The 13,719-nt window shown below is 47.0% G+C and overlaps 1 protein-coding gene across 4 annotated transcripts in view; it reads left to right on the top strand.

Annotated features, from left to right (window-relative positions):
- The window catches only part of phrf1 (PHD and ring finger domains 1), a 165,930-nt gene that overhangs the window by 96,650 nt on the left and 55,561 nt on the right, over positions 1-13,719 (top strand). For all 4 annotated transcript variants that reach the window (XM_070899434.1, XM_070899433.1, XM_070899431.1 and 1 more), the window contains exons 8-11: positions 3,492-3,673; positions 6,317-6,449; positions 7,195-7,328; positions 7,414-7,601. In XM_070899434.1, the coding sequence (XP_070755535.1) occupies positions 3,492-3,673; positions 6,317-6,449; positions 7,195-7,328; positions 7,414-7,601 (637 nt within the window). The remainder of the gene's footprint in view (positions 1-3,491; positions 3,674-6,316; positions 6,450-7,194; positions 7,329-7,413; positions 7,602-13,719) is intronic.

Below are 13,719 nucleotides of genomic sequence, written 5' to 3'. Positions count from 1 at the left end.
TTGAGCCCTGCAGAACCACACTGGAAACATCCTTCCAGTCACAAAACATCTATCAACCATTACCCTTTGCTTCCTACCTCCTAAGTCAATTTTAGATCCAACTCGCCACTTTGCCCTGAATCTCATGGGCTTTAACCTTCGTGACCAGTCTGCCATGTGGGACCTTATCAAAAGCTTTGCTAAAGTCCGTATATATTACATCGTACGCACTACCCTTGTCGACCCTCTTGGTTACCTCCTCAAAAAATTCAGTCAGGTTAGTCAAACACGATCTTTCCTTAACAAATCCATGCTGACTCCTTAATTAAACTTTGCCTTTCCAAATGTAGATTTATCTTATCTTTAAGGATTTTTTCCAATAATTTTCTCACAACTGAGGTTAGGCTGACAGGCCTGTAATTACTTTCTCCCTTCTTAAGCAAGGGTACCACATTAGTCCTCTGTCACCATGCTCAAATCCAAAGAGGACTGAAAAATGGTGGTCAAGGCCTCTGCTATTTCCTCTTTTACTTCGCTCAACAGCCTGGGATGCATTTCATCTGGTCCTGGGGACTTATCTACTTTCAAAGCTGCTAAACCCCTTAATACCTCCTTTCTCACTGTTTATTTCATCCAGAATATCACACTCCTCCTTGATAGCAGTATCTGCATTGCCCCTTTCCTTTGTGAAAACAGATGCAAAGTATTTATTAAGAACCATACCAACTTCTTCCGCCTCCACGCACACATTACCCTCATTGTCCCTTTCTTTAATTACCCTCTTACTCCTAATATAGTTATAGAACATCTTTGGGTTTTCCTTGATTTTACTAGCCAAGAATTTTTCATGCTCCCTCTTAGCATTCCTAATATCCTTTTTCATTTTACCTCTTAACTTTCTATATTCCTCCAAAGATTTTATAGTATTTAGCCGTTGGTATATGACATAAGCTTCCCTTTTTTTCTTTATCCTCCCCTGTAAGTCCCTAGATATCCAGGGGGCTCTAGAATTGTTATTCCCACCCTTTTTCTTCAAGGGCACATGTTTGGCCTCAACCCTCCGGATCTCCTCCTTGAATGGCTCCCACTGTTCCGACACTGATTTACCCACAAATAACTGTTTCCAGTCCACTATGACCAAATCACTCCTTAACTTGGCAAAATTAGCTTTTCCCCAATTTGGGACTTTTATTCCTGGGCTATCCTTGTCCTTATCCATAACTAACTTGAGTATGACTGAATTATGGTCACTGGCACCCAAGTGCTCTCCCACTAATAACCCTTCAACCTGCCCAGCTTCATTCCCCAAAACTAAATCCAAAACCGCCCCCTTTCATATTGGGCTTGTTACATACTGACTAAAAAAGTTCTCTTGAATGCATTTCAAGAATTCCGCACCCTCTACACCATTCATACTATATTTGTTCCAATCAATATTAGGATAGTTAAAATCCCCTACTATTACTACCCTATGGTTTTTGGACTTCACAACAATTTGCCTACATATTTGCTCTTCTATCTCCCTCCCACTGTTTGGGGGTCAATAATACACACCCAGCAGTGTGATCACCCCATTTTTATTTTTCAATTTGACCCATATGGCCTCATTTGATGGTCCTTCTAACATATCATCCCTCCTCACCGCTGTAGTAGCTTCTTTAATCAGTACCGTGACACCCCCTCCCCCTTTTGCCCCCCTCTTTGTCTTGCCTAAAAATCCTGTAGCCAGGAATATTGATCTGCCAAACCTGCCCCTCTTTTAGCCATGCCTCTGTAATGGCTATTATGTCATACTCCTAAGTATCTACCTGTGCTCTTAGCTCATCCTCCTTATTCGCTATACTCCTTGCATTAAAGTATATACCATTTAGCACAGGAAGACCTCCTTGATTACTACTTACTAACCCTTATTTTCTCTGTCTTAGAGCTTTGCTTTCTAAATTCTTGCTATATAACTTCTGCTTTACTTCCTTCCCTATTGAATTTGTTCTCAGGTTCCCATCCCCCTGCCAAGCTGGTTTAAACTCTCCCCAACAGCACTAACGAAACTCCCCGCAAGGATATTGGTCCCGACGCTGTTGAGGTGCAACCCGTTCCATTTGTACAGGTCCCATCTCCCCCAGAAGCGGTCCCAATGCCTCAAGAATTTAAAGCCCTCCCTCCTACACCAACTCGCCAGCCACGCGTCATCCTCTCTATCCTTCTATTCTTGTACTCATTAGCACGTGGCACCATTAGTAACCCGGAGATTACTACCTTTGAGGTCCTACCCTTTAATTTTCTTCCTAGCTCCCTAAATTCTGACTGTAGGACCTCATCCCTCTTTCTATCTACGTCATTGGTCCCGAAATGCGGAGTTCGAGTAGTTGAAGCTAGAGACACCTCCTGCACACATGGTTGTCTAGGTCGTGCAGAGCGTCCAGGACTTCCCACATGCCGCAGGATGTGCACTCCAGGACTGAGCTCCCCTGCCATCCCTCTAATTAGACTTGTCAAATTAAAAACTAATTAAACAGAAAAAGAGAGATATTTACCAATCAGACAGCCAACCTCTTACCCGCCTGGACAAAGGGCTTGAGATCCTCCTTAGAAGTGAATTCCTCGCCGGCCTCCGGCCCTCCTGCTCCCCGGACTGTCAGAGTCTCTCGCTCTCGGACTCTCCCGAACTCTTATCTATCAATCTCAGTTTTGAAATTTTCAGTTGATTCCCAACATCAACAGCTTTTTGTGGGGCTGGGGGAGAGTTCCAGATTCCCACTGCCCTTTGTGTGAAGAAGTGCTTCCTGACATCACCCCTGAACGGCCTGACTCTAATTTTAAAGTTACGCTCCCTTGTTCTGTACTCCACCCACCAGAGGAAATAGTTTCTCTCTATCGACACAATAAAATCCTTTAATCACCTTAAACACCTCGATTAGATCACCCCTTAATCTTCTACACTCGAGCAACACAAGCCTAGGCTGTGCGATCTGGCCTAATATAACCCTTTAGACATGGGGCTTTTCAGTGTGGAAATTGAATGTTGCAACACACACAGCAGTACTAATAAATAATAGATACACTGGAGCTTGTGAATGGATTGGATTTTCTGTGTGGGATTTGTGATGGACACAGATAGCGTTAGGCTTCATATTGTTGATGTGCGATGATTAATGATCTGTGACTTAATCACTGAACAATAGTCAACCGATTGCTGGAAAGAGGCGCAGTATTTATAGTGAATTTATAATGGGGGTGGAGTGGGGTGGGGGTTGGTAACTACATGGTATTGGATTCTCAATGAGACCTGAGTTTGAATCCCAATCAACTGATCATTGCTCTTGGACCTTTCTCCATCTCTGAAAGTGAAGTTTGCTTGAGTAATGTGTCTTTTCAGGTGGTTCTCCCAGTGCACTGGGCCAATTAACAATAAGCTGGACTGTTCCTTACTCCAAACTAAAAGTTGAGAGTGGGACAAAGCTTCTCAGGGCATTTGTGGAGTGATAACTGATCTGGTTTGCCTCTGTTTGCAGCTGTTGAGGAGATTGATGATGAAGAGGTTGCCTACCTTGTTGCTGATGCACCGCAAGAACCCACTACTTCCCGGTTACGCCCATCGGCCAGAAGAACCCGCGCTATAGCAAGGACTCGTCAGAGTGAGCGGGTGCGGGAAAACGTAAACAGAAACCGGATTACCCGCGCGCATCAAATCAGGGTAGGCCTAATTTCACAGTACAAAGCGACACGGTTTAAAGATAGATGTGCACGATACTAAGTTAAGACAGTGCAGTGGACATGATGCAATGCCATTTTAAAATGTACTTCCAGGGTACGTCCCTGTCTGAGCTCCTGTGGGGATAAGTCTCTGTTGGGAAAGATTCTGGTTACGAGAGTATTAAATGCCTTTGTTTAAGAAGGAAGAAAAGGATAGACCGTGTAATTACAGGCCAGTCAGCCTAACCTCGGTGGTGGGAAAATTATTGGAAAAAATCCTGAAGGACAGGATAAATCTTCACTTGGAAAGAGAGTCAGCAGGGATTTGTTAAGGGAAGGTCGTGTCTGACTAACTTGGTTAAATTTTTCGAGGAGGTAACCAGGAGGGTCGATGAGGGCAAAGCATATGATGTAGTGTATATGGATTTTAGCAAAGCTTTTGATAAAGTCCCACATGGCAGATTGGTCACAACAGTAAAAGCCCATGGGATCCAGGGCAAAGTGGCAAGTTGGATCCAAAATTGGCTCAAAGGCAGGAAACAAAGGGCAATGGTCGATGGATGTTTTTGCAACTGGAAAGATGTTTCCAATAGGGTTCTGCAGGGCTCAGTTCTTTGCTTTTTGTGATATACATCAATGATCTCGACTTGAATATAGGGGGTATGATTAAGAAGTTTGCAGATGATACTAAAATCAGCTGCGTGGTTGATAATGAAGAAGACAGCTGCGGACTGCAGGAAGATATCAATCAACTGGTCAGGTGGGCAGAACAGTGGCAAATGGAATTTAATCCAGAGATGTGTGAGGTAATGCATCTGGGGAGGTCTAACAAGGAAAGGGAATACACATTAAATGGTAGGACACTGAGAAGTGTAGAAGAATAAAGGGACCTTGGAGTGCATGTCCACAGATCCCTGAAAGTAGCAGGCCAGGTGGATAAGGTAGTTAAGAAGGCATACGGAATGGTTGCCTTTGTTAGCTGAGGCATAGCACACAAGAGCAGGGGGCGGGGTTATGCTTGAACTGTATAAAACATTAGTTAGGCCACAGCTGGAGTACTGCGTGCAGATTTGGTCACCGCATTACAGGAAGGACGTGATTGCACTGGAGAGTGTACAGAGGAGATTTACGAGATGTTGCCGGGAGTGGAGAATCTAAGCTATGAGGACAGATTAGATAGGCTGGATTTGTTTTCATTGGAACAGAGGAGACTGAGAGGAAACCTCATTGAGGTACATAAAATTATGAGGGGCCTCGATATACTGGACAGAAAGGGCCTATTTCTCTTAGCAGAGGGGTCAACATCCTGGGTGCATAGATTTAAAGTAATTGGTAGAAGGTTTAGAGGGGATTTGAAGGGAAATTTCTTCATGCAGAGGGTTGTGGATGTCTGGAACTGACTGCCTGAAAGGGTGGTCGAGGCAGAAACCCTCCCACATTTGAAAAGTACTTGGATGTGCACCTGAAGTGCCGTAACCAACAGGGTTACGGACCTAGAGCTGGAAAATGGGATTAGGTTGGATAGCCTCTTGTTGGTCGGCGCGGACACGATGGGCTGAAATGGCCTCCTTCCATGCTGTACACTTCTATGATTCCAAGTAACTGGTTGATCCTGTAACCCAGTAACTCCTGTAATGATATATTAGAGAGATTATGGATTTCGTTAATCAATGTATTAGTTGTCAAGTTTAGAAAGCCTTTTTAGATCGTGACAATTCTTAGAGTTTTAGGTGCCCAAAAATCTCACCCTGGCATTGCAACAGTTTGCTGAATTCCATGTGAGTTAGTGATTTATTCTGTGTGTTTGGTTTCAGCTTGCTAAAGGCAGGGTCCCACTCTGGGCTATAGTTTCACCCGTGCCTATGGCTCCTCTTCACATGTGAGCCTGGAGAGTGAGCATTGCAGGGATATCTATCACCCTGCCCCTGACCCCACCCAGCTGGGCAGCCATGCGTGCACGTGTGGTCGGGGTATCTGTACAGCCATCAGGAGTGCAATCTCTGGATTGTCCCCCCTCCGGTGCCATTAATCGTCATGTCGTCAGCAACTAATTGGTCAGCTTCGCACAGTCCAGGGACAATCCTGCTCTGTGACTGGGCGTCACATCACATGGTTCATTTCCCCACTGAACCAAACCCACCCACGCAACCCCGTATCGAGGCTGCACGTTCACAGTGAGCAATGGGCGTCACACGCTAATCGCATGACAGACAGCACTGGGTAAATTCACCAACCCACGCAGTGAGGTCAGAGTGCTGAAGCCTCAATTCACCAACTCACGCAGTCTTTGAGGGCAACTTCTCGCAGTGAGTGTGGGATGGTGAAATATGCCCTTATTTCCTTTTTAAGGCAAATCAGTAATTTCCTCTCTAGGGGCGTCGTTGGAAGGGCAAAGCAGCATTTGTACCAAGTGGTTCGAAGCTTCTATATTTTTGATTAAACCCATTAGGGTTACAGTATGTGTCCGAGTATCATAGAAGTGCCGAGAAATTCATGTTGTTTAGCAATCTCTACATCCTGTCATACCAAAAAAACAATGATGTGAAGGAACTGAATGACAACTGCTGGGATGTACTAACAAATACAAAACAAGAGACTGACAATGTGCTTGGGGACTGTAACCTGTGCTGGTTTTTACCTGCAGCATGTACCGCCGTACGTGATGAATCCAAGCCTGCTGGATGAAACTATTGAGACCGTTGTCGCAGGCCTAAGTACAGCCGTTTATTATCGGCCCTTGGTCCCTCGAGCTCAAAGCACAAAGAAACGGAAGACAGGTAATCGACCCGGCTTTTTGCGGGTAAAAAAACGCCGATGCCTCTTGTACTTTAACACTCCCATCAAAGCCCATCGCTCTTGGACATTGACTCTCCCATCAAAGCCCATCCCTCTCGCACAGTAACTCCCATCAAAGCCCATCCCTCTCGGACATTGACTCTCCCATCAACGCCCATCTCTCTCGCACAGTAACTCCCATCAAAGCCCATCTCTGTTGCACAGTAACTCTCCATCAAAGCCCATTACACATTCCAGTTTCCACATCTGTGACCCCTTCAGAGTCAGTCTGTTCATTTATTGGCAGTATTATGCTGTGGATTCGCATGCATTAGAAATTAAGTTGAAACTGTCCAAATATTTAATGTCTGATCACTTCCTGATCAAGAGGAGAGTCTTCCATCCCTTCAATTCTGTTTATAAACTCCGGTCTACAGCTGCAAGGAAATGGTGATAAGCCACCGCACCACCCAGTCAGTCCGTTTCACATTCGCTCTTTTAGTATCTGTGTTGCCTGTAGCTGTGCCTTTTTGTTTATGGAGAATCTAGTCACTGTGGCTCGAATTCACGGGCGGTGCTGTTCTTGTAACGTTTAACCCGCTCGTGTTTAATTCCCCTCTGCGGTTTTGACGGCGGTATTTTAAACGGGCCAAGGTCTGTATTATTACAGCAAAGAGTGGGATTTGGTGTGAAGATTGTACTTTCTAGCTGGCTGAATGTGCTGTGATCTAATCGGGTTCTCTGCAGGTAAAAAGAGGAGAAGAGCCGGAACACACAAACCTCGCAGCAAAACCAGCCTCACATCTAGATCGAAGAGCAGTGGGAAGACCACGAGGAAACGCAGGAGAAAAGTGCGGAGACGGAAAAGCAAGAAGAAGGCGGTGAGAGCATCGCTGCTGTTGTTCTGGCGTACAGTTCTGAGTTTGTAGTCGAACATCTGGGTAACATTTTTGTGTTTTGAAACAGATTAAGCTGAGCATCACAGTGCGCTCACGCATTGCAAAGAGCCTTGGCCTGGGCAAGCCCGTAAATGGAATTTCAGTGCCCTCTGTGTACAGGCCACTGGAGCCGTCCCTGAGGAATATGCGAACAGACATTGGAGCAGCTTCATTATCTGTGTACGGTGACCCGAATGACCTGGATCCATTTGAAAGGTTAGTTTTCCATTGGTCTGAATCTCCTAATGTGCTTCCCAAGAGACCTGACGCAAAATCTAGGCTGAGACCTCGAAGAGAGTTCTCCAGACCACAGCCGGCATGGATGAAGGCTCTGCCTCCGGAGGTGGAGCAGGAGAATCATAGAATGGTTACAGCATGGAAGAAGGCCATTCGGCCTGGCGAGCTCGTGCCGACGCTCAGCCAGTCCCACTTCCCTGCTCTTTTCCCATAGCCCTGCAAATTCTTTTCCTTCAGATTCTCATCCATCTCCCTTTTGAAAGATAAGATTGAGTCTGCCTCCACCACCCTCTCAGGCAGTGCATCCTAACCACTCACTGCATAAAAAGGTTCTTTCTTACATCGCCTTTGGTCCTTTTGCCATTAAATCTGTGCCCTCTGGCTCTCCACCCTGCCGCCAATGGGAACAGTTTCTCTCTCTGCTCTGTCCAGACCCCTCATGATTTTGAACACTTCTATCAAATCTCCTCTCAATCTTCTCTGCTCCAAGGAGAACAAGCCCAGCCTCTCCAGTCTATTCACGTAACTGAAGTCCCTCATTCCTGGAATCATTCTCGTCAATCTTTTCTGCACCTTTGCTAAGGCCTTCACATCCTTCCTAAAGTGCGGTGCCCAGAATTGGACACAATACTCAAGTTGGGTCTGAACTAATGTTTTATAAAGGTTCATCATAATTTCTCCATTTTTGTACTCTGTACCTTTATTTATGAACCCCAGGATCCTGTAAGCCTTTTTAACTGCTTTCTCAACCTGCCCTGCCACCTTCAACCATTTGTGCACACATACCCCCAGGTCTCTGTTCATGCACCCACTTTCGGATTGTACCCTTTAGTTTATATTGCCGCTCCTCATTCTTTCTGCCAAAATGTATCACTTCACACTTTTCTGCATTAAATTTCATTGGTCACATATCTGCCCATTGCACTAGCCTGTCTATGCCTTCCTGACTGTTCACTATACTTCCAAGTTTTGTGTCATCTGTAATTTTTGAAATTGTGCCCTGTGCACCCACGTCCAAGTCATTAATATATATCAGCAAAAGCTGAGAACCAACCCCTGAGGAACACCACTGTATAACTTCCTCCAGTCCGAAAAACAACCTTTCACCACTACTCTCTGTTTCCTGTCACTTAGACAATTTCGTATCCAGGCTGCCACTATCCATTTTATTTCATTGGCTTCAACTTTGCTGGCAAGCCTATTATGTGGCACTTTGTCGAACGCCTTTTGGAAGTCCATGTATACCACATCAACCGTATTGCCCTTATCAACCCTCTCTATTACCTCATCAAAAAACTCAAATCAAGCTTTTTAAACACGATTTGCTTTTAACAAATCTGTGCTGGCTTTTCTTAATTAACCCACACTTATCCAAGTGACTTAATTTTGCCCTTGATCACTGTTTCTAAAAGCTTCCCCACTACCGAGGTTAAACTGACCGGCCTATAGTTGCTGGGTTTATCTTTACACCATTTTTTTGAACATCATAATCTTAGGCAGGCCCTCGAAATCGAGGAAGACTTGCTTCCACTCTAAAAGTGAGTTCTCCGGTGGCTGTACAGTCCAATGCGGGAATTACAGTCTCTGTCAAGGGTGGGGCAGAAAGTGGTTGAAGGAAAGAGTAGACGGGGAGCCACACGCTCCTTCCGCTGTCTGCGCTTGATTTCTGAATGCTCTCGGTGACGAGACTCGAGGTGCTCAGCGCCCTCCCGAATGCTCTTCCTCCATTTTTGGTGGTCTTGGGCCAGGGATTCCCAGGTGCCAGTGGGGATGTTGCACTTTATCAAGGAGGCTTTGAGGGTGTCCCTGTAACGTTTCCTCTGCCCACCTGGGGCTTGCTTGACGTGTAGGGAGTTCTGAGTAGCGCGTTTGCTTAGGGAGTCTCATGTCGGGCATGCGAACGATGTGGCCCGCCCAATGGAGCTGGTCAAGCGTGGGCTCAGTGCTTCGATGCTGGGGATGTTGGCCTGACGTTGGTGCAACTATCCTCCCAGTAGATTTGCAGGATCTTGCGGAGGCAGCGCTAGTGGTACTTCTGCAGCGCTTTGAGATGTCTGCTGTATATGGTCCATGTCTGTGAGCCATATAGGAGGGCGGGCATCACTACTGCCCTGTAAACTTGGTGCCAGATTTGAGGTCCTGGCCTTCAAACACTCTCTTCCTCAGGCGACCGAAGGTTGCGCTGCCACACTGGAGGCAGTGTACAATGGTGTAACATTTACAATTCTCCAGTCCTCTGGCACCACCCCCATATGTATGGAGAATTGGAATATTATGGCCAGTCCAAACGCAATTTCTGCCCTCAATTCCCTCAGCATCTTAGGATGCATCCCATCTGCTCCTGGTGATTTATCAATTTTAAGTACAGTCAGCCTTTCTAATACCCCTTCTTTATCAATTTTTATCCTATCAAATGTCTTCACTGCCTCCTCCTTCACTGTCAATGGCAGCATCCTCTGCCTTGGTGAAGACAAATGCAAAGTACTCATTTAGTACCTCAGCCATACCCTCTGCCTCCATGCATAGGTCTCAGTTTTGGTCCTTAATCAGACCCACCCCTCCTATTTCTACCTTTTACTATTTATATGCCAATGGAAGACTTCTGGATTACCTTTTATGTCGGCTGCCATTCTATTCTCATACCCTCTCTTTGCCCTTATTTTCTTTTTCACTTCACCTCTGATCTTTCTATATAAAGCCCGATTCTCGAATGTATTAACAACCTGACATCTTTTTCAACTTCTTCATATTCTTAATCTGTTTCATCATCCAGGAGCCCTGACTTTAGTTACCCAGCCTTTCCCCCTAGTGGGAATACCTCAACTGTACCTGAATTATTTCTTTAAAGGCAGCCCATTGTTTCATTACAGTTTTGCCTGCTAATCTTTGATTCCAACTTACCCGGGCCAGATCCGTTCTCATTCCACTGAAATTGGCCTTACCCCAGTTAATTATTTTTTACTCTAGATTGCTCCCTGTCCTTTTCCATTGCTAATCTAAACTTTATGATACTATGATCACTGTTCCCTAAATGTTCCCCTACTGACACTTGCTCTACTTGACCCACGTCATTCCCCAGAACCAGATCCAGCAATGCCTCCTTCCTCGTTGGGCCAGAAACATACTGATCAAGAAAGTTCTCCTGAACACACTTCAGAAATTTTTCCCCCTCTCTTCCCTTTACAGTATTACAATCCCAGTCTATATTAGGATAGTTGAAGTCCCTCATTATCGTTACTCTGTAGTTCTTGCACTTCTCTGTAATTTCTTTGCAAATTTGCTCCACCATATAAGTACATAATAGGCCCCTCGAGCCTGCTCCGCCATTCAATATGATCATGGCTGATCTGATCATGGACTCAGCTCCACTTCCCTGCCCGCTCCCCCATAACTCTTTCCTCCCTTATCGCTCAAAAATCTGTCTATTTCCGCCTTAAATATATTCAATGACCCAGCCTCCACAGCTCTCTGGGGCAGAGAATTCTATAGATCTACAAACCTCAGAGAAGAAATTTCTCATTTCAGTTTTAAATGGGTGGTCCCTTATTCTAAGAGTATGTCCCCTAGTTTTAGTTTCTCCTATGAATGGAAATATCCTCTCTGAATCCACCTTGTCGAGCCCCCTCATTATCTTATAAGTTTCAATAAGATCACCTGAACTCCAATATGTTTAGGCTCAACCTATTCTCATAAGTCAACTCCCTCATCTCCGGAATCAACCTAGTGAACCTTCTCTGAACAGCCTCCAATGCAAGTATATCCTTCCTTAAATACGGAAACCAAAATTGTACGCCGTACTCTAGGTGTGGTCTCACCAATACCCTGTACAGTTGTAGCAGAACTTCTCTGCTTTTATACTCTATCCCCCTTGCAATAAAGGCCAACATTCCATTTGCCTTCCTGATCACTTGCTGTACCTGCATACTCACTTTTTTGTGTTTCATGCACAAGGACCCCCAGGTCCCTCTGTACTGCAGCACTTTGCAATTTTCCTCCATTTAAATTATAATTTGCTTTTCTATTAATGTAATGGCACCTGTATTATTTCTTAACTCTAGCTATATAGATTCCGACCTTGACTCCTCCAGGATATCCTGTCTCTCCAGAACTGTAACATTCTCCTTAACCAATAATGCCACACCACCATCTGTCTTTCCTTCCCTATCTTTCTTGAACACCTTATAACAAGGAATATTTAATACCTGTCCTTTTTGAGCCAGGTCTCAGTTATTGCCATAACATATATTCCCATGTGGCTATTTGTGCCTGCAGCTCACTTGCCTTGTTTACTACGCTTCATGTGTTCACATACATACACTGTAAACCCATCTTAGACCATCCTGTATTCTTAGTTTGACCCCACCTAATCTATAATAATAGTCAATTTTTGTCTGTCCTGTGGCAGGGACATGTGGTCTGGGACTGAGTGACAGTTGCATGGACGAATGCCCGCCCGGCCTCGCAACCAATTGGGGCAGGGAGCGATTGCGTGGATTTTAAAAGTTTGATTGACGCTGGGTCTGCTCCAATGAGGAGGCAGCAGGGCCAATGGGCGTGAGCATGGTGGGGGGCGGGGTGCGAGGCCTCCCTGGGTGGCGCTGTGAAGCCGAGAGGAGTGCGTGGCAGAGTGGTGGGTGGGGGATGGAGTGGGTGGGTGTGGGAGGGAGGGAGTCGGTGGGTGGGTGGGGGAGGGAGGGAGGGAGTCGGTGGGTGGGTGGGGGAGGGAGGGAGTCGGTGGGTGGGTGGGGGAGGGAGGGAGTCGGTGGGTGGGTGGGGGAGGGAGGGAGTCGGTGGGTGGGTGGGGGAGGGAGGGAGTCGGTGGGTGGGTGGGGGAGGGAGGGAGTCGGTGGGTGGGTGGGGGAGGGAGGGAGTCGGTGGGTGGGGGAGGGAGGGAGAGGGTGGGTGGGGGAGGGAGAGAGAGGGTGGGTAGGGGAGGGAGTGGGTGGATGGGTGGGGGAGGGAGGGAGAGGGTGGGTGGGGGAGGGAGGGAGTCGGTGGGTGGGGGAGGGAGGGGAGGGGAGGGGAGGGAGGGAGAGGGAGGGAGAGAGAGGGTGGGTAGGGGAGGGAGTGGGTGGATGGGTGGGGGAGGGAGGGAGAGGGTGGGTGGGTGGGGGAGGGAGGGGAGGGAGGGAGAGGGTAGGTGGGGGAGGGAGGGAGAGGGTAGGTGGGGGAGGGAGGGAGAGGGTGGGGGAGGGAGGGAGAGGGTGAGTGGGGGAGGGAGGGAGAGGGTGAGTGGGGGAGGGAGGGAGAGGGTGAGTGGGGGAGGGAGGGAGAGGGTGAGTGGGGGAGGGAGGGAGGGAGAGGGTGAGTGGGGGAGGGAGGGAGGGAGAGGGTGGGTGGGGGAGGGAGAGGGTGGGTGGGGGAGGGAGGGGGTGGGTGGGGGAGGGAGGGAGAGGGTGGGTGGGGGAGGGAGACGATGGGGAAAGAGAGGGGGAGAGGGAGGGGAAGAGAGGGAGGGAGCGTGTGGGGGGGGGGGGCGGGGGGAGTGATGGAGGACATCAGCATTGATTCTATAGACAAAAAAGAAACATATAAAATTCTGATGGGATTGGACAGGTTAGATGCAGGAAGAATGTTCCTGATGTTGGGGAAGTCCAGAACCAGGGGCACAGTCTAAGGATAAGGGCTAAGCCATTTAGGACCGAGATGAGGAGAAACTTATTCACCCAGAGAGTGGTGAACCTGTGGAATTCTCTACCACAGAAAGTTGTTGATGCCAGTTCATTAGATATATTCAAAATGGTGTTAGATGTGGCCCTTACGGCTAAAGGGATCAAGGGGTATGGAGAGAAAGCAGGAATGGGGTGCTGAAGTTGCATGATCAGCCATGATCATATCGAATGGTGGTGCAGGCTCGAAGGGCTGAATGGCCTATTCCTGCACCTATTTTCTATGTTTCTATGCTAAGCCAAAACAAGTTATGTTGCAATAAAAATACTAATTTGACTGCAAATGTTTTACAATGGCTCTGCGAGGACCTTACTATTTCTTACTCTAGTGCTCTCTGCCTCTCCCAATCCTTCGTGCACTTTTTCCCCTTTCAAATGTTACATCCTGGTGCCCAACCCCTACCAAATTAGTTTAAGCCCTCCCCAAC

Source organism: Pristiophorus japonicus, chromosome 14 (genome assembly GCF_044704955.1).
Source record: "Pristiophorus japonicus isolate sPriJap1 chromosome 14, sPriJap1.hap1, whole genome shotgun sequence".
Classification (NCBI taxonomy): domain Eukaryota; kingdom Metazoa; phylum Chordata; class Chondrichthyes; family Pristiophoridae; genus Pristiophorus; species Pristiophorus japonicus.
The sequence above is the reverse complement of the archived record's forward strand: the minus strand, read 5'-3'. Positions and strand labels throughout refer to the sequence as shown.